The sequence below is a fragment of the Petromyzon marinus genome, chromosome 9, assembly GCF_048934315.1.
Source record: "Petromyzon marinus isolate PM22_M1 ecotype Great Lakes invasive population chromosome 9, UKy_Petmar_22M1.pri1.0, whole genome shotgun sequence".
Lineage (NCBI taxonomy): Eukaryota > Metazoa > Chordata > Hyperoartia > Petromyzontiformes > Petromyzontidae > Petromyzon > Petromyzon marinus.
Genome location: NC_133675.1, coordinates 2,428,201 through 2,448,026, shown reverse-complemented (window position 1 = coordinate 2,448,026; position 19,826 = coordinate 2,428,201). Strand labels below are relative to the sequence as shown.

The 19,826-nt window shown below is 53.8% G+C and overlaps 2 protein-coding genes across 2 annotated transcripts in view; one reads left to right on the top strand and one right to left on the bottom strand.

The window, feature by feature from the left end:
* Positions 1 to 10,189, top strand: part of LOC116940706 (RNA-binding protein 20-like) — a 44,218-nt gene extending 34,029 nt beyond the window's left edge. The window contains exons 8-13 of the mRNA XM_076065810.1: positions 947 to 1,078; positions 1,930 to 2,006; positions 2,584 to 3,653; positions 6,010 to 6,099; positions 7,842 to 7,963; positions 8,722 to 10,189. Of these exons, the coding sequence (XP_075921925.1) occupies positions 947 to 1,078; positions 1,930 to 2,006; positions 2,584 to 3,653; positions 6,010 to 6,099; positions 7,842 to 7,963; positions 8,722 to 8,829 (1,599 nt within the window). The 3' untranslated portion in view covers positions 8,830 to 10,189. The remainder of the gene's footprint in view (positions 1 to 946; positions 1,079 to 1,929; positions 2,007 to 2,583; positions 3,654 to 6,009; positions 6,100 to 7,841; positions 7,964 to 8,721) is intronic.
* Positions 10,190 to 10,363: 174 nt separating this feature from the next.
* Positions 10,364 to 19,423, bottom strand: RPIA (ribose 5-phosphate isomerase A). The gene is made up of 9 exons (XM_032950868.2): positions 19,280 to 19,423; positions 16,823 to 16,883; positions 15,903 to 15,958; positions 15,011 to 15,070; positions 13,400 to 13,464; positions 13,220 to 13,288; positions 12,356 to 12,497; positions 11,999 to 12,098; positions 10,364 to 11,329 (listed from the first exon to the last, which is right to left on the bottom strand). The coding sequence occupies exons 1-9, from the start codon at positions 19,379 to 19,381 to the stop codon at positions 11,226 to 11,228; spliced, it is 759 nt and encodes a 252-aa protein (XP_032806759.1). The 5' UTR covers positions 19,382 to 19,423; the 3' UTR covers positions 10,364 to 11,225.
* Between the last annotated feature and the right edge of the window lie 403 nt (positions 19,424 to 19,826).

Below are 19,826 nucleotides of genomic sequence, written 5' to 3'. Positions count from 1 at the left end.
CTCTCTCTCTCTCGCTCACTCTGCCTTTTGGCTGCATCCCCAGTTCCTTAAGCAGAAGCGGCAGCACAGCCCCCACCTCTCCACACCCCCCCCCCCGCTCCCCCCGAACTCCTCGCACACGCGCACCGACATGTGGACACACAGACACTGCCAGGAGCAAACACTTTTGATCGATAAGGTGGCAGCTGAGTGAAAGTAAAAACTTTCGCTGCTGTCAAAAAAGTGGGGCTTCTGATAGCATCTCAAGGTCGTTTGCCCGGGAATACAAACGGCAAAGCACCGGCGACCGTCACGCACCGCTGCGCGGCATCTTCATCACGTGCGCCGCGGCGCACGTGACATCCCATTTACATGTTTTTCCCCCTTCCTTTTTTGCTTGCTTGCGCGAGCTCAAAACAATCAACACGTGCCACGGCGGGCAGCGCCGCGTGGGGGCGAGGCAATGTCAAATGTGCCTTTGTTACCGGCGCGTTCAAATCGCCACGCTGCAGGTGAAAACGCTCGCCTGTTCGCTTTTTCCCTCGCGCTGCTCCGCTCACTTGCCCGTTCGCTCACTCGCCCGCTCGCTCGCTCGCTCACCCGTTCACTCGCTCACCCGCTCATTCACCACACTGCAGGTCAGCTCATTTTTCTTTTCCGCTTCTTCCCTCGCACCGCTCCACTTTTGCATTTCCCTCCATCCCATCATCATCATCGTTTCTTTGCTCCCAAGCTCTTACTATAATAACCCTGCTCAGTTGTATGCCTGTATGTTCTACTTTCGCACGTACTTAGCCAACCGTGCCAATCGGATTCGTGACTCGCGTTACACCCTCGCATAGCACTGCGCCACCGCTCCTGTTCGTCGCTGGCCGCTTGGCGTTTTGAGCCGACGCATCCGCGAGCGTGGTAGAAAAAACAGCGGTAGCCAGCGCGGCGTGCGCGCTCTGCTCCCGGCGGCTCGCAGGCTTTCCTGGAGATGGCGAGGCCCGAGGCGGCGCGGGCGCTGGTGAGGACGTACGCGGCGCACCCCCCACTCCTGCAGGAGCAGCCGGTCGCCGTGCAGATGTCCAGCTCTTACCAGCGCCTCGTGCTCAAGGTGCCCGTCCCTCCCGTCGCGGTGGGGCCCCGGAACCCAGGGTCCCTCGTGGTGACCCCCCACGCCCCCCCTCCCCCACGCCATCGCGGCGATCCTCCGGCCCGGGAGGTCGTGCCCGGCCCCGGCGACGCAGCTGCTGATGTCGGCCAAACGTGACGTTTGGTGGGGTCTAGGGTCGTCAGGTTCGCGTGCTGGCGGAGGAGGTCGGCCGACCCGGAGATCCGGGTCGCGGCGCAGACTCGCAGGGGTCGGCAAACTTAGCGGATCGCTGTCCTGCGTGAGTGGACGTGATGAGTTTCAGCCGGAACGGTCGGGAACGACGCTGTGCCAGGATTAACGTCGGCACCTCCATCTCGCCTTACTTGTCATATAATTATAGGGGCATAGTCGAAGTGATTTCCTGCTCAAATGAGCAGAATATGGTGGAAATTCCACATTCCCATGGCAGGGGCGAGTCTATCAACAGGACAACCACTGATGACTTCCCTACAAGGTGGTGCCTATTTTATCGTACCCAGAGGGATGATGAGGGGCTGACTGAAACCCCAACCGGGATGTGAACTTGCAACCTTCCAATTGCGAGAGGCTCGCTCTACCGCTGAGTCACCAACCGGTTATACGGTGCAGTAACATAGCGTTAGTATGGATAGCCATACCTTGCACGCTAGTGGTAGTGCCTCACGCTGGTAATCCAAGGCAGCCCTAGGAACGATCCTGAAAATATTGATTGAGAATTGAGTGCCTGGTGTACGTTGCGCGGTGCCTTCCCGCTTCCCTCTAACCCATGCCCATACCCCGTGCCCTCTGCCCTCTGCCCCATGCCGCGTGCGTGCGATGTCCTCCGCCGGTAGAAACCGGGACGCCCTGTGGACGAGGTGCTGATGGAGGAGACGGGGCACTCGGCCAGAGCTCACGGCGGCACCGCCCAGTACGGACACATTCCTCCGCGCTGGCACTCACCAGCACCACGACACTCATCATCATCATGATTGACATCGCCATTGCCATCATCTATCCACTGCTGAATGAAGGATCCTCTCAAAGCTGTCATCATCTCTCGCGGTCCTACGATTCAAACAAATCATCGAGCACCCGCGCACACGAGCCGATTCCTCACTCAACCTCCGTGGTTTTCCAACAGCACTCCAATCGGCTCTTTGTCAGCCTCTTTCTTCCGTCATTTTTCCACCTTTAATGACTGCACTGGTTTAGGTAAAGGCGCAGCCCTGCAGTTGCTCGCTCGCGGCACTGCTCAAGGAAGGGCCTCCAATACAGGGACCTCGAGAGACCCCCCTCTAGTGGGGGGCCCAGTTCACCAGATGCACTGAAAACAGTGACGTCGCAATAGAGGTGTGGCGAGAGCAGGTCCGAGTGCTTTTGAAAAACCACAACCGACTGCTACAGTCGAGATGCCGGTCGCTTTTCGGTCGCTGCTGATCGCTGCTGGACGCTGCCGGGTGCCGAGTCGCCTGCTCATGCCAGCGCCCGCTGTTGCAACTCCGCAGGAGCCGAGTGCGGTCGCGCAGTCCCCTGTCCCGCGACCGCGAGTCTCCCACGGCCAACGCGGCGCGCGCGATCAGCCCGGCGCCGTGGAAACGGAGCCGGTCGCCCTTGCGCCGTGAGAGCCTCTCCAGCTCGTCTCCTGGACCCTCCACCCCCTCTCCTCGCCGCAAGTCCCAGAGTCCTCCGCTCGAGAACCCCTCGCAGAGCGGGAACAGGCCGACGAGCCCGCGCGAGCACGAGGCCACGATGGACGACGGCGAGGCGGCGATGAGGGACGGCGAGAAGACGGGGGGGAGCGAGACGACGAGGGAGAACGGGGCGAGGCCGCGCCCTGCGCCGAGCGAGCTGGAGGATCTCGCGCAAGGAGCGTGGCGACGCGACCCCACCGAGCGGCGAGGGGATGGAGCGGGCGAGACGCGGGGGGGCGGCGGCACGACAGAGGAGCCGAGCGGGCTTCACGCGCTCCGCGATCGCGATGAGGAGCAGGACTTCTTCCTGGGCGACGTCGGGTTCGTCACCGTGGACGAGGTTGGAGCCGAAGAGGAGATGGGGGAGGAGGAGAAGGGCTCCGCTCACCTTGTCGTCGGCGAGGGATCGGGCGGCGGGGAGGAGGCGGGGGCCGACGAGGTCGCCGCCGCCGCCGCCGCCGCGGCGTCTGTGGCGGCGACGCTCGTGGATGAGCGGGCACCCCCGGGCGGTGGCGATCGACCGTCGTCGGGTGACGAGGCCGCAAATCTCCCGGACGTCGCCCCCCGCGGCGGAGCCGACGCGGCGGACGCCGAGGAGACGGTGCCCGAGCCGGTCCCGGCCGCCAACGGGGAAGGCCGCTTGGAGGGGACGGCCGACGCGGACGCGGAAGCCCCGGCCCTCCCCCGAGAGCCTCGCGGCTCGCGGGACGAACCCGCGTCCTTCCCGCGGAGCGGCAGGTCGGAACCCGACGGCGACGTACAGGACGCCGAGGGACCACGGCCCGGGGTGGTGATGGAGGGGGACGGGGGGGCAGGCGTCGGTGACAACAGTCGCGACGGGTGGCCCGGAGCTGTGAAGCCCGCGGGCCAACCCCTCGCTCCAGGTGCGTGGCAACTCCTGATTCATAAGTGCACACGGCATTGCCCGGATTTGGGGTCGTGACTTTATTCAAGAATCAATAAATATTTGCGTGGTACGTTCGTACCGCCTTGACCCTTACCTTCACGAGTAATTTGCACAGTTCCGAATTCTTCAATTAAGAGGCGCGTGTGCGCACGAGCCGGGGAGAGAGACGTCCATCGCGGAGATGGAGCGACGAGATCGGCTCGCGCGTGCGACGGCTTTGGGGGGGGGGGTTGGGGGGCGGCTTGGTTAGAACGTGACCCCCTCGAACGAAGTGTGCGGTGTCGATTTTTTTTAAATCGCTGCATCCAATGGTTGCGCGCCCGGGAGGCAATCGAGTCAGCGTGGCCACAAGTCATCTCCATCTCGCGTCTCCCATCGTCTCGAGTCACATCCCTCTCGTGTTTTACGGCACCGGGCTTCTCCCTCCGGTGGAGGCGGCGGCATCTGCCACGCGTCCGGGGGGCTGTCGGCCGCAGCGGCGAGCGTTGATCTAAATAGAAATCTGTAAGCTATCGAGGGGCACGTGCGGCGATAGAATCTGCCGCGGTGGGGGGGGGGTGGTTTTGGTGATGATTTGTCAGTGTTGTTTCTGACGGGTCGCGTCGCTCCCGCTGTGGAGGTGTCTCGGAGTCACGCGCCGGCTCCTCCCTCTTGGCAAACGAGACTCCTACACAATAGAAACATCACTCTTGACCATACTTCACCACTCTGCACAGGCGCTTCATACGGTTTTTTATTTCTTTAGTCGTTTCTGTTTCTTCGTGTCGGGCGACGCGTGCTGGTAGTTTTTACGTCACAATTCTTGTCGTCAACCCCTCCACCGCCCGACGAGAATGTCCGGTTAAACACAGACATTATTATTGTTGTTGTTTGTACCGTGACGATGCTTTCATCAAACTCTGACCGATAGAGCTCCAGCTGCTCACGGGCGGCTTTGGACTTCCCCTCCCCCACCGAGTTCAACGCCAACGTGCGACGTTTTAAATCTGGTCAGGTGGTGGAGGGTTAATGACAAGACACTGGCATAAAGCCCCCGCCACGTGTGACCTAACCCAAAGACAAATATGGAACCCCGTGGTGCTAGCGACAAAAGGCACGTTTTCAACTTTTATTTTATTTATCTCATCCGCGGCTCGATTCTGCCCCCTGCTGGTCGCGTTCAACCTGGTTTCATAAACCAGCTGCCCTTGAATTGCTTCCCATTTGTAGCAACGTCAACGTTAACAGCCCCCTTGTCAATCCACTGCTGGACTATTACCTCCCATCGGGGTTGCTGGACCGTACGTCACCAAAGCTGGTGAGTGCGGTGGGTTGTTGAAGCGCCGATTCGGATGTCGCTTGCCGTGGCCTGGAACGTCAACTCGGGTCGCCAGGTTTGTGGCGCAGTGCGCTAACCACAGTTCCGCCACTCCCCCCTCCCTCTATGCCGTTTGGAGTAACAATCTTAGGTGTGATTTTTGTGTCAGGCTTACAAGGCCCCTAGAAATGCCTGTACGTGTTTTACTATCTGGCAAATCATCTCGATGTCGGTGAATTCTAAACATAACGCATCCAAAAAACCCATGAATCTGCTCAACACGACGGCGATGTTGATGGTGACCAGCGGTGGCGCTAGGCATACAAACGCCAACCAAGTTCAAGCTTAGGGCCCCACGCAGCTGAAGGGGCCCCAGATTCATGAAAAAAAATATTGTTGAACCAAATATCAACATTCAAACCCTAATAACCTTAACAATGGGAAGTATATCTCAACATTGTCCTCATTCTTCTTCTCTCATCCCACGTGACATCTCTTTCTCTCGTCCGTACGTCTTCTGTCATCTCGCTAGGCTCTTAGAAATTGAAAGGGGGGAACCCCAAAAATAAATTATGCTTGGGCCCCCCATTGGGCCGGCCACGACCACTAACGATGGCACCGGAGCCCGAGGCCTCGACGTGGGCGAGCCGTGCGACCATGTCGTGCGTCACGCGCGAGTTGGTGTCAAGGGGTGCCACAGCGGCGAGATGTTAACTACCTCGCCTGGTGTACATGAGGTCGTGGGTTCGATCCCGATCCCGACGCCTGTATATTTTGAGTTTGCGTGTCTCTCTCCCTGTGGTCGCGTGGATATTTCTCCGTGTCCCCCGGTTTTTTTCCCTCCACATGTAGAAACAACAAGCGTTTAGATTTTTTTTGCTACTGCTATACATTTGCACATAGTAAGCCACTTTGTTGAGCTATCGTTAGTGGCCCGGTCGCTTCTGAAAAAGAGCTATGTAGCTCAGTGGGCCTTACCTAATAAATAAATAAAACAGTTTAGTCAACATCGTCCGTGCCTCTCGCTCCTCCGCAGAAATCCTCAGCGACCTGAAGAGATGCACGGGGTCCCCTGCGTGCGTCTCCGTGTCGGCGGCCGGCGAGGAATCGCTCAGTCCTCCTATCGGCAAGTCCACCACTGCACCACGTTCTCACTTGAGGCTGTGTCGACCTAGTCGATGTCCCCGGGACAGGGGCAGATACCACTTGCCCCACCGATGTTGACTATGGCCAGGAATCACACTCCGATTGCATCGTAGCGACACACACACACAAGTATAGCCTGCTTAGACTATTGGGGAGTGCTGATAGTGAGCACCTATTTAGGCTAATGTGGCAGACGAATGGGTGGTGTAGCCAGAACCATATTTGGCCATCTTTGTCTGCGCAGTGCTGATATATTTACACATTGTACTACGTACTCTTTTATAGCTAAGTCGGCCGAGAACCGATTCAGATACTTGCCACTGATGTTTGCTGTGAACGGCAAGTGAGCTCTGGTCTCTGGGTTTGTAGTGCACTAACCACGACACACACACACACACGCGCACTGCAAATAGTAAAAATTAATCGTTAGCTTTAAAGGTTGTGAGTAATGTTTTGTTGGCAATGGAGACTCCAGGACAAAGTGAAATGGGGGTCACAAAGGGGGATAGCACTGTCGGGGGAGAGGGGGAGGCGGGGGGTACACCCATAGCTGCACATGCTGGAAGAATCTTCAAGGGATGAATATTGAATTCAGTTCCTGGAGAAGCTCCCAGCAACAATGGCGTGCCACGACCCGATAGCACATCGGAGCTCCGTGCCACGGCGCGACCGTGAGAGTGCACACGGCCGCAATCCGCTCATGGCCGACCGCGCGACCGCCCGCTCGTCGCCTGCCGTCGGGAGCGATCTCGCTCACGAGTCGGAGGTGGGTGCGTGCCAGCCAGGTCCCGAGAGGGGAGCGCGTTGGGTCATGGTGGGGGGCCTTCTCGGCCCGGGCGCCTTTGATGCATGGTGCCGCTAAAAGGGCCCCAGGGCTCGCGGGGTTACGAGGGGTCAACGACTGAAGGGGTCTGCCGGGGGGAGGGAATGCCTGCCCTGAGTGCGCACTACCGGCGGGCGCGCGGAACCCGCGCGGCACGCGGCCGGGGCTAATTGAGAGGCTGCTCTGTTGGGACGACGTGTCCCAGCAACGCCTCCCGCTCTTCCGTTCGTGCATCCGAAACCTTGGTCGAATGCGGCGTCATGAGCGCGTGGCCCCGACGTTGTTTAGCGCGGCGGGTCCCGCTGGACCGGCGCAGGTTAGTGGGGCCGCGCCACCTTCAAAACGCGGCACGCGCTTCCCCCCCCACCCCCCCACCCCCCTCCGTCACGGCCGCGAAACTTTCAAACAAACGCGTGGAGCGCCGCGTTTGAAGTTGGCTCTTCGTCGTTTTTTTTCCCCCTCCCCAAATGTTACCCCGATTGCGCGATCGGCTTTGCGCAAGCCTCTGTGTTAGTGAAGGACACGCGGAAGTGGATGCAACAAAACTACATCTGACATCCCTGCAATTGAACTGGTTCACACAGGGGTTGCTGAAGTGGAGAGTGCGTGGAGTAGAGAAGAGAGGGGAAAAGGTTGGAGAGTGCGTGGAGTAGAGTGAGGCGAGAGGCAGACAGGGGCAAGTCCACAGAGGATCTTAAAGATGGTGAGCACTGCGATCTTAAATGTGATTGGGGATCGGCCTTGGAGCCGCTGTGGCCATCAGAGGGACCGTCGTGGTGCCCGTTTACGGCGCCGCTCTGAGAGACGTTCCGCGCGGTGAAGCTTCGCGTGGGCCGCCACCGGCCGCCGGCGCACGGCACGCCGGGCGAGCGCCCTTCACGCTGCCGTTCCTCCTGCAGGCGTGAACTTCGTGGTGCCGCGCACGGGGTTCTACTGCCTCCTGTGCCGCCTGTTCTACGTGTGCGAGAGCTCGGCGCGGGAGAGCCACTGCCGGAGTCCCACGCACTACCGCAACGTGGAGGCGAGTGACGGGACCGCGATCCGTTTCCACGGCTGCCCCACCCCCCGGAGCACGGAACCCCTTGCCCCCGCAGGACGTTACCGCGAGGGTTGCCCTGGTGATGCTGTTGTAGGGTGCTCTCCCGGGGTCGTGACGTCTGTTCTGCTCGGCGCGCACGACAAAAATCCGAGATGTCATCGCTGCCAGTTTTCCCTCTCCCTGTTCAAGTCCAGGCTCAGGATCTTGCACCCTTGCCTCTGCCCGTGACCGATTGCCTCGAGAGAATATCCCCACTGTTTCGAGACAGCGTCATAAGGCGCAGTCGCAATTTGAGTGCTCATTCAAAATGTAATTGTTTTAAGATGGAGTGAAAAATCTGATTTGATTATGGCTTTCTTCTGCAGTAATAAGAGACTGCACAAGAGTAGTCTCCTGTGAGACTACGTTCAGAGTATTTGGCTCTTATAGATTTTCACATAAGCCACTTTGTTGAGCTATCATTTGTGGCCAGGTCGCTTCTGAAAAAGATATATATAATCCATTGGGCCTGACCTGGTAAAATAAAATTGTTTAGTTTAAATATTCTAGGCTCTAAACCGTCAACTCGCTGGACTTGAGAGCCCGGTATAATTACAGCAGCCAAACCTCCAATTCCAACCCAGGATATCCAGCGATGCCGTCTTAATGTCTCTGGCCCCTCGAGCCTCTTGAAACCCAACAGTTGTTGTTTCAAGTCGTTACAAGTGTCCGCTGTTGCCTTGTGTCCATTGATCCGGCAGAGGTACCTGATCCAGAGGCTGGGGGAGCTGGGGGAGAGCGGGCTGGGGGAGGCGATGGGAGCGGAGTGTGGCGAGCACGTCACCGAGGGACATCGGACGCAGCTGTGAGAAGCACCACACGCTCGCCCCCCCCCCCACAGCCGGGTGGTGCATCCTGAGGTCGCGACCCCAGGTGGACATCACATGCTGCTGACGAGGCTTCCAGAAATCCCGTGCGCTCCCCAGCAGCTCGATCTCCGACGGCCTACGTGTGACCAAATCTACCCGGACCGCGCCCGATTTCATCAGAGCTTGGAATCTAAGCAGGATTTTTGAGCCTGGACAGTGCTCGGATGGGCGACCACCATGCATAAAACGGGTGGTGTAGGCTTTGTCATCAGACAGCAGTGTAGAAAAATCCGTTGTACTCAACTATGATCCCCCCACTTCCAAACCCACACTGACCAGCGTGGTGAAATAAGGTCAATAACCCCCATGATGAATGCGGCAAGGCGAGTCCCCCATCCAGCAGTGGATTGGCCAGACCGTACATGTTCAACCTTTTACCTATTGTACTTTTTGACAGAAGGAAAACAAGTCTAAATGGTTGTTACAGGTTTCTTTGTTCATTTAGTTTCTTGTTGTGAATTTAGTTGATATTTGATGTAAGAACGCCAATTATTTATTTATTTGTATTTATGGGTCGATATTTGTAAATGGGGTATTGAGACGGCAACAAAGCCGCTCTTAGGTCTTCTCAGGTACGTTGCCATCATCGCATTATGGAGCCGACTTGAATGTCACAGATTCGTCCTTTGTGACGCAGGGAAAACAGAAACGGTACACTTGGGTACAGGTAAATTCCGAGTCCAATAGAATCATTGCATGCGCCGCCATCGTTACCATGGGCAGCGTGAGAATCGCCGACGTGTTCTCACGGGCAACATTTTCCCTTTGCCAAAAACCTGACACCAACAAACTTTTTCACCCAACCCGTCAATACGTTTTTAGGCTGAAATAACAAATCCGTTTACCCACTGTAAAGACACGCCCGATACCAAAGAACATCAGAGTGGCCACGTGGGCCCATCTTTAATTCATCGCAGCGAGCACCGTCTCGAGTGCTTTTCATAAACGTGCCGAGCGGAGCGTTGTGCACATCAAGTTATTTATACGCCTGCACATTAGTTTGTTTATTTGTCTGTGCAACTTCAGACTCGCACTTCCGCAATGCCACAGGAATACCCCAGAGTGGCATGTGTAATCACACTGCATGCCGACCTGGCAAAGGAGGCTCTTTGCAGCTTATTGGGAGGTACAGTAATGTTGCAACAACGTTAACGCTCATTTCGTCTCCTTGCTCGGGTGTTTGCTGCAGTCCTTTTTCATGTTTTGTTTTATAATTTTTACGGGAAAATATTGAACTTTCAACATTGCTGTGAAAAGGTAAATATCTGTAAAATAAAACACCCTCGTTTGAAAACATTTACATCCTCGTGGATTGTCATTTAACAGTTCTTTGTCTTACGTTTTAAGTCAAGCCTTCATGAGGCCCAGATTCTTACAGCCGATTCTGTCCCAAGAATTTTGTATCTTGAAAATGCGCAGAACTCAGGGAGACAACAAAGAGGATTTCTCAAACGTATCACGTGAAACCACCAAATTGTAATTAATCAAGAGAATGTATTTTTATTGACTGCAACTTCAAAGACGTTTCGCACATCCGATTAGCTCAGTTGGCTAAGTGCGATGCAAAAGAAGTCCAACATGCACACACAGCTGTTGGTCAAGAGTCGATTTCAAATCATCGTTTCTATGGTAGTGTAATTCACACAAATGAACCGGACACAAACTTGCCAAGAAGCATTGCGAACACTGGTAAGACGTCACGCGTCGTAAAACTTTTAGAAAAACAGATGAGAAGACAGACCCTGGCAGTGCTACTGATAATATGGACTAAGTCTTCTAAACTGTTGTAGGCACTCTGCAGTGAATTCAAATTATGCCAGACCCAGCATTCAATACCAGTTACCTACGCCTGTTTTTTAATCTCCCCTGGAAAAATCACAACCGCAACAGCAGCTACAAAGGTTATAAAATATAAAAAAATGCATCCAATATTTATCTACCCTTTTCTCAAGTACCGAGTCGAAATATGTCGACAGCAGTGGATATGCACAAAATTTGTTTTATCTGTTCAACGATTGCAAAGATTTGGTTGATATATTTTTCATTGTCTCTTCGTATATTTTACAAATGCTGTGTATGAAATTCAGTCAAGGAGAAACTAAAAAACTGAAACATTCATTGGATTTTGCTGTTATATTTGGCATTCCAAAAATTATAGTACACAGTATGATACCAGCAATTCAACATGGCAAACGAAGGCACCGTACAAATGTAAACATAAATTTGGCAAGCTGCAAGATGAACGTTCGATCACGTGAGTGTACAGCAAAGGGAATCTGCGAGCTCGCGAGCACTGGGAGGGCTCTGTGACACGTCACCTCCGGCCTCTCCACCAACTAGTTCTTCTGATCACCTGGCTCCTGGGTGGCCACGCTGCCATCCTGCATCCCAAAGTAGGCCTTCTCCGCCATGCCAATAAACAAGCCCGTCTCCACGACCCCTGCCACACAAACACGCACAAAAATCCCCCGCATAGCATTAACATACTTTTGGGGCAATTGCTGTTAGCGAGCAACTATTAAGGCCAGTACGGCACACGATGGGGGTGGGTGGTCACCACCACGCCCGGCCACCTTTGTGTCTCAAATGGCAAGGTTTACACAGTGCAACAGGTACTCATTTGAAGCTGAGTAGACCTTGGGGAGGTCCAGAACCAGTTCAGATAATCATCACTGGTGTTGGTCACGAACGGGAATCAAACCCTGGTCGCTGAGTTTGTAGCGCAGCGTGCCAATCGCTACACTTCCTCTCCCCGCACTCACACGGTAAGCACAGCCGTGTGGAGCAACCCTAGTAAGGCCTGGGGAAAGGACTTCTTCTCAACGCACTTTTCATATATTAAATAAATAGCAACCCGAAGTGGCTATGGTGGCAGCAGCACAATTCCTTGTTGTACTTTTCTTGTACCACTGCCACATCTATACTCTCTGCTATAACCAACCCACACTGACCAGAGCGGTCAAGTATGATCATTTAACTCGCACAGCATGGGGCTGTATCTGTACAAATAACAAGAATGGGCACTTGTCCATGGGTTGAAATGTTAACAATTTTTTTTTGCGTGAGGAATGTTTGACTGAAGTTTTTTTTGTACCGTTTTGTCTCATACCTGGAATGAGCGTTATCTGCGTGTTGACCACCTGCCAGTCGTGCTTACGGTCGAACTTCCAGTCCAGGATGAAGTTCCCGTTGTCCGTGACCACCGGACCCTAGAACATTGCAGGACGTTACGACCGCTAAAATATGCCACGGCCATTTCAGAAGCGAGTCTGGCTGAGTTATAATAGTGGAGGGCAAAAAAAAAATGCGTGAATATGCATAAACGGCTAGAAAAAGCAGAGCGACACGGCGCTATACACCGCAGAACATCCATCATTCGGACAGACCAACTGTTACCATGGGCTGAGAAATAATGAATATGGAACAAAGCAAAAATTACAATAAGCGGTGAATAATGGGCACTCACAGCCTTGCTGACAGCCATGCGCAGGTCGGCGGTGCCCCCAAAGCGGGCGGCAATGGTGCGCCCTACCGGAACGTACGCCATGGGCACCACCTCGATGGGGACGCCCTTCTTCCACTGCTGGCCCAGTTCCGACGATCGCTTCCTGCACAGAAGTCAGTGGGGCGAACGGTGCTGGAGGTCATCGCTTCCGACCAAAAAGCTTCATAACGAGGCGAGGTGCCCAGTGAGAGGCTCGTTTGCAAAGGAAGGCTTTGGCTTAAAATGTGCAGCGTGAAAATGTTACAAAGTATACATCATCGCAGTCGTGGGGCAGAACTTTTTTCATGGTTACAAAATTGTTTTTGCAATAAAAATAAAAACATGGGAAAATGTACTTCATATGGTTATATGAAAATGAAATCCATTGTCCAAGTACCAAGAAAAAATCTCAAACTCATGGAATACATTATAAATGTAAAACAGATGAGATTTCGTTCGAAGAGAAAGAGGCATTAAATCTGATGAGGATTTGCAGGGTACAGCGCTGACTTTCACCAATGCCGTTGGGGCCACTGTAAATTAGTTCCTCCTGTCAGATCACTCGGCTGTCGCAGTCAAAGCAGGCGAGCGTCAAAACGACCATGACACCCTGTGTCCTTCGAACGGGAAAACCCCGACATTCAAAGGACATCACGTTTACTTCCAAGCTTCATTTCAGCCAACTCTTAACGGGTCCACGACCCGGTAAATACTTCCGCACCCAGAATGCACCGCATCCAGTCTACCTCTTTTCATGGCTGTGGCTGCAAGTCACATCACTATTCCAATCTTAGCATAAACCCGGAAAACATTCAGCGAGACATGAAACCCCCCTTGTTTGCTTACCTATAGTCGGCAACAACGATGAAACGCTTGGCACAGCTCGCGACGATCTTCTCCTGCGTGAGGCAGCCCCTGGAATGTGGGATGAGGAGCACTTACCACACACGGCCGAGGCAGCGAGCCGCATATACAAGCCTCTCCCACGCCCCGCCATGGCGAGCGATGCCGTGCGGTGCTCATTACCCTCCTCCCTTGATGCAGGTCAGCTTGGAGTCCACTTCGTCTGCACCGTCAATGGCCACGTCCAGCTGCAGGCGACACAATAACAGCAATGGCTGCTGGTAAATACTGAGTTTTCACTCGAGCGCTACTAAATATTTCCTGCTCACATGAGAAGTGAAGTGTTGCTCATCTCCTCTTTACAGCCCTGAGCCAGTGGTCGAAATTACCCATTCGTATCGCAGGGGTGAGACTATCCACAGGACATCCGCTGTTGATGTCCGCAAAAAGTGGGATTTGTTGCCTATCGAACCAGGAAGGATGATGATGGGACATTGGCCTCATGCTCAGCGAATCGCTCGCTCAATCGCCAAGCCAGCCGGCCAGATTAGTAATGCCTCCATACTAAACCCCAGCACTGCAAGATATAGAACTCAGCTGCCAAGTCTACGAGTGGTAATATGCTCAAGACAATCCTTTTGTAATTGAACACATTACAACTGCCGATTATTTTGGCTCAATGGATACCATAGATCAAATGTGGAATGCATCTAAATACAAGAGCTGCTCAAGACACTCTACAAGGCATCCGTATAAAAAGGTACACACAAGCCAAGCGAAAAATAAACTAACACAACCAGATTTGGCAGCATCAATACACTCTGTGCCACAACCCATCCATCAGTGCCTGATCCGGGTTCGAAGGTCAGACCTCAATGGAGGGCAACACAAGCTCCCAAGCACTCCCTCCCAAGCACTCCCTCCCAAGCACTCCCTCCCAAGCACTCCCTCCCAAGCACTCCCTCCCAAGCACTCCCTCCCAAGCACTCCCTCCCAGCACTCCCTCCCAGCACTCCCTCCCAGCACTCCCTCCCAGCACTCCCTCCCAGCACTCCCTCCCAGCACAAGCTCTCAGCACTCCCTCCCAGCACAAGCTATCAGCACTCCCTGTCAGCACTCCCTCCCAGCACTCCCTCCCAGCACTCCCTCCCAAGCACTCCCTCCCAGCACTCCCTCCCAGCACTCCCTCCCAGCACTCCCTCCCAGCAAAAGCTCTCAGCACTCCCTCCCAGCACAAGCTCTCAGCACAAGCTATCAGCACTCCCTAACAGCACTCCCTCCCAGCACTCCCTCCCAGCACTCCCTCCCAGCACAAGCTCTCAGCACAAGCTATCAGCACAAGCTATCAGCACTCCCTGTCAGCACTCCCTGTCAGCACTCCCTCCCAGCACAAGCTCTCAGCACAAGCTCTCAGCACAAGCTCTCAGTACTTCCTCTCAGCACAAGCTCTCAGCACAAGCTATCAGCACTACCTGTCAGCACTACCTGTCAGCACAAGCTCTCAGCACAAGCTCTCAGCACTCCCTCTCAGCACAAGCTCAAAGCACAAGCTCTCAGCACAAGCTCTCAGCACAAGCTCTCAGCACAAGCTCTCAGTACTTCCTCTCACCACTTCCTCTCAGCACAAGCTATCAGCACTCCCTGTCAGCACAAGCTCTCAGCAAGCGCTCTCGTGATGTTCCCCGAACTGGAGCTGGACCAAACTCCTTGCGGCCATCCCACCACCGTCATCACGTTCGTCTTTGCCACTATCCAATCGTATTCAAACAAATTCTCCCCATGCCAGCCACTCACCTCAGGGTGTCTGTCGAGGTCGCTGAGCGTGAGGCCATGCTCCAGGATGAGCTGTCGTGCCTGCGGAAACGATAACACGCCGACTGAATCTTGCCCACCACGGCACACGTTTCCCAGTGCCTGGATGGTTACCAGGGCGGAGGATTTTCATTGATATTACACTGCTCTAACGTATTGGGATGAACATGTAATATATATTGCCTTGGTGAGCCTAGGCAATGAATAACTGGCTTTTGTGTATGGCTATTGCCTAAAGCATCTAGGTGAACTAATTGTACAAGTCACTCATTAACGTTTCACTTTGCTTGGTATGCATAGGACATACCTATCCAGGGGGCCTGGCTAGGGCGCTGTCGACACCTGGGAAGAACATTCGAAACAGCCCACATTGATGGCCTAGCGACTACTATATGGGCAGTGCCAAGATATTGGACTATATTTGAGACATTTTAAATATGCGGGTAATAATTTGTATAACCATGAAGTGACGTATTACTCAGTCATAGTGTCAATCAATTATGGCTGTAACAATTTAATGAAGAAATGTTTGTAAAATACAACCGTGCCGTAAATACTCGTACAAGCCGACTTGTTTCTATCCGCGCTGGGATGGTGTTGGCACATTCAGTTCCATGCAGAGCCATTTCACGTACTCCATAAATAAGCCACATCTTCCAAAATCATAACCTTCAATATAATACCCCATACATATTATTAGCATGAATTTGACAGTGAGGTTACCCAATTTGTGGAACTGCCTCTATTGGTTTTGGAACCCTACCATGAAGCTAACGTTGTGCAACAGAACCCAGCTGGCAGGCTGCTCTTCCACTGGCACAGCACCATCTCCAATGCTATCGTGTCCATGCCTGTTAAAGCCCACGTACTGTACCTGGAAGGATGTAGGGACGCATATGATTTTCAAATTTTCACTCTTCACCTTTTCCGCTGCAGAAAAAGCAATGCCATTAAAGCAAGCAATTGTAGGTTGCCAATTCATGGGTCCGATGCTGACGAGTTCAGTGTTTCACAGCACCATAACATGAGCTGAATGTGCAAGACCTGAAAACACCTTGATCGCGACGGCAAGTCGCGTTGATAACCAATGGTTAAGTGAGTGGTGGCCAGAGTTTCCCCAGTGGCTTGGAGGTCTGACAGCTGAGGTGGCATCCCTGAGACTGGTTACTTAATGCAGTGTTTATTTAGCGAATGCTTTTACGCGTAACTTTTATACATTTAAAAGTACCAGCTACACCAGAAAACTAACTAATTTAATGCATATGTATGTCAATGTTATACGAGTGGACGTCAGCCCACGTAGCCACACAACCATGTGACAGCCTCCTCCTCCAGCACGCTGACCGAATCATGATCCTGGCCAACACGTGACTACAGTTGCTTAATGCAGTGAGTTGATGGTCTTAGCTCTGTCAGCAAATGACTGCATATAAATACCATCACATTAAAATGAATTCTTTACTTAATGAGGATAACTTCCAGCTATGTAAAAGTAAAAAAACATCGGTTTGGGTGCCAATTCATGAACATTCGTCTGTGGCAAATTGTGGCCTCTACCGTGTGTGAACCAGAGGTCACTTGAAGGGAACTCGGGAGGTAGCTGTGATATCAGCTTCTGTAGCCCATTCTCAAACACGAACCATGACACCAGCTCTGTGGGCGACCCAAGCGCACGCTTGGTCTCATCACGCCGAAAGCATCACCTGGGTAAAACCAGGGGATGAGACTTTTTAAAACAGCGAAAAAAGGTGTGCAGTTGCCACTGGTGATGGTGTAGAGCCGAGGCTGCCTCACACAGTCTCTCCACGGCGAACACCACGGTGGAACCGCTCCCAATTCCAACCACATGTCCACCCTGCAGGGTGCCAGGAGACACGGGCACACAGAGAGGAGACACGGGGGGACAATGGAAGGCAAGTGACAGAGAGGGGGAACAAGAGGGACACCGGGTCAGACAGTCCCAGGCATTGGACTGAACCTGGCAGTGTCGCACAGCGGACCGAGTGCCGAATCTGTCGGTTCAGGTTAAGGCCCAGTTGAGCCGGGTTATGGGTTCAGGTTAGCTAATGTATCGGCTATGTCAGGGGTCGGCAACCTGCAGCTCTGGTGCCGCTTGTGTCTCTTTCCGGACTGCTCCGTGACGTAATGTATGTAGTCACATGCATCGCCGCTCTTGAAATATTGAATTCTGTACCGAATTCAGAAAAATAAAATTTTGTTTTATTGGTTGCCGACCCCTGGGCTATATGTGGAACAGCACTGGCTACGGGGCTGTCAGGTGGTGAGTCGGGGGTTAGATCAGGGTCAGTGGTGTGGCGGGCTCTAGAGCGGAGGAGTTGAGGGGGGTGGGGTGCAGGAATCACAAGGGAATCAGAATCTTTATTTAGACTGGAGGAATCCGATAAGCTATGAAGCTGTATGGGGCAAGTCAGCAAGTTACAATAAACAACGCAGAAAACGATCGGAGTGCAAAATAGAGAAAAGGGCAAGTCACCAAATATGAATGAATAAAAAAATAATGTATTATATTTATCAAGCTTGGGCATGGCAGCAAAACAACAAAACAGTCCCAGACCACACCAAGATAACACCACACAGTAATCCCTCAGTGAAAGGGATGGTGGAGGGGATCCTGTTTGGGTGAGGAGCGACATGAGCGGGAGGTAAATGGACGAGGCTAGTAGGGGGAAAGTTATGTGAGGTTAGTAGTACAGGTGGTATGAGAGCGAGGTGATGAGGCGAGCGGTTGAGGTGTCATTTAAGAGTGGTGAGAGTGGGGTGAGTTGAGAGTGGGGTGAGTTGAGAGTGGGGTGAGTTGAGAGTGGGGTGAGATGAGAGGGGGCGAGTTGAGAGTGGGGTGAGTTGAGACGGGGTGAGTTGAGAGTGGGGTGAGTTGAGAGGGGGTGAGTTGAGAGGGGGTGAGTTGAGAGTGGGGTGAGTTGAGAGTGGGGTGAGATGAGAGTGGGGTAAGTTGAGAGGGGGTGAGTTGAGAGTGGGGTGAGTTGAGAGGGGGTGAGTTGAGAGGGGGGTGAGATGAGAGTGAGGTGAGTTGAGAGTGGGATGAGATGAGAGGGGGTGAGATGAGAGGGGGTGAGTTGAGAGTGGGGTGAGTTGAGAGTGGGGTGAGTTGAGAGTGGGGTGAGTTGAGAGGGGGATGAGTTGAGAGGGGGGTGAGTTGAGAGTGGGGCGAGTTGAGAGTGGGGCGAGTTGAGAGTGGGGTGAGATGAGAGGGGGTGAGATGAGAGGGGGTGAGATGAGAGGGGGTGAGTTGAGAGTGGGTGAGTTGAGAGTGGGGTGAGTTGAGAGGGGGATGAGTTGAGAGGGGGGTGAGTTGAGAGTGGGGCGAGTTGAGAGTGGGGTGAAATGAGAGTGTGGTGAGATGAGAGGGGGTGAGATGAGAGGGGGTGAGTTGAGAGTGGGTGAGTTGAGAGTGGGGTGAGTTGAGTGGGGTGAGTTGAGTGGGGTGAGTTGAGAGGGGGGTGAGATGAGAGGGGGTGAGTTGAGAGTGGGGTGAGTTGAGAGTGGGTGAGTTGAGAGTGGGGTAAGTTGAGAGTGGGGTGAGTTGAGAGGGGGGTGAGTTGAGAATGGGGTGAGTTGAGAGGGGGGTGAGTTGAGAATGGGGTGAGTTGAGAGTGGGGTGAGTTGAGAGTGGGGTGAGTTGAGAGGGGGATGAGTTGAGAGGGGGGTGAGTTGAGAGTGGGGCGAGTTGAGAGTGGGGCGAGTTGAGAGTGGGGTGAGATGAGAGGGGGTGAGATGAGAGGGGGTGAGATGAGAGGGGGTGAGTTGAGAGTGGGTGAGTTGAGAGTGGGGTGAGATGAGAGTGGGTGAGTTGAGAGTGGGGTGAGTTGAGAGTGGGTGAGTTGAGAGTGGGGTGAGTTGAGAGTGGGTGAGTTGAGAGTGGGGTGAATTGAGGGTGGGGTGAGATGAGAGTGAGGTGACTGGTTGACGTGCGAGTTGAGTGGGTGAGTGAGGCGAGTGGGGTGAGTGCATGAAGTTAGTGATTGACCTGCATTGAGTGGCTGGGGGGAGAGTAGGGCGAGTGGCTGGGGGGAGAGTAGGGCGAGTGATTGACGCGCGAGTCGAGTGGGTGAGGGGTGAGCGTGGGTGAGGTGACTGGTGAACGTGCGAGTTCAGTGGCTGAGTTGGGTGAGGGGAGGGTGACTGGTGAGCGTGTGAGTTGAGTGGGTTAGGTGAGTGACTGACGCGCGAGTCGAGTGGGTGGTGAGTGTGTCTGTGTGAGGAGCCGCTCACCCGCACGTGTTGCTCCACCGCGGCCCGCGCCGCGCTCCGCTTCGCCGCCTCCTCCGCCATGCGCGCTCCGATCCGCGCCGCTCCGCTCAGCGCGCGCTGCATGCCGGCCCCCGAGCGCTCCTATTGGCCGCGACGCCGCCACGTGGGGAGCGCCGAGGGCGGGACCGTGGGCGGGGTGAGGGGGCGTGTCCTCACGCGGAAAGCGCGGGAACTCGGCCCCGTGCACGTGCACGAGAGAATGAGAATTCTAGATTTGAAGCTTTCGTGACTGCAAGGTTCCATACTCTTTGGTTCTATTCGGTTATTTTATTTTTACCTACGTGACTTTACCGAATAGAACCAAAGAATATAGAATGATAATGTTTATTTCGACTGCATCAGGAATCCGAAGATCTTTCAAGCTCTTTTTCACAGACGCCCAGTAGGGGCGGGTCAGAAACTTTACAGCAACAAATGATACCAAAGCACGATAGCAGTGCAAAGTATAGGAAAGGTAAACACATCGGTAAAAATACACAGATTAAACCAATCTCTTTTATTGTGTGAG

Coding starts and splice junctions, on each gene's coding strand:
- RPIA (XM_032950868.2), bottom strand. CDS start 19,381: ATGCAGCGCGCGCTGAGCGGAGCGGCGCGGATCGGAGCGCGCATGGCG. Junction 16,884..19,279: donor CGGTGGAGCAACACGTGCGG/GTGAGCGGCTCC, acceptor GGCACCCTGCAG/GGTGGACATGTGGTTGGAAT. Junction 11,330..11,998: donor GCAGATAACGCTCATTCCAG/GTATGAGACAAA, acceptor TTTGTGTGGCAG/GGGTCGTGGAGACGGGCTTG.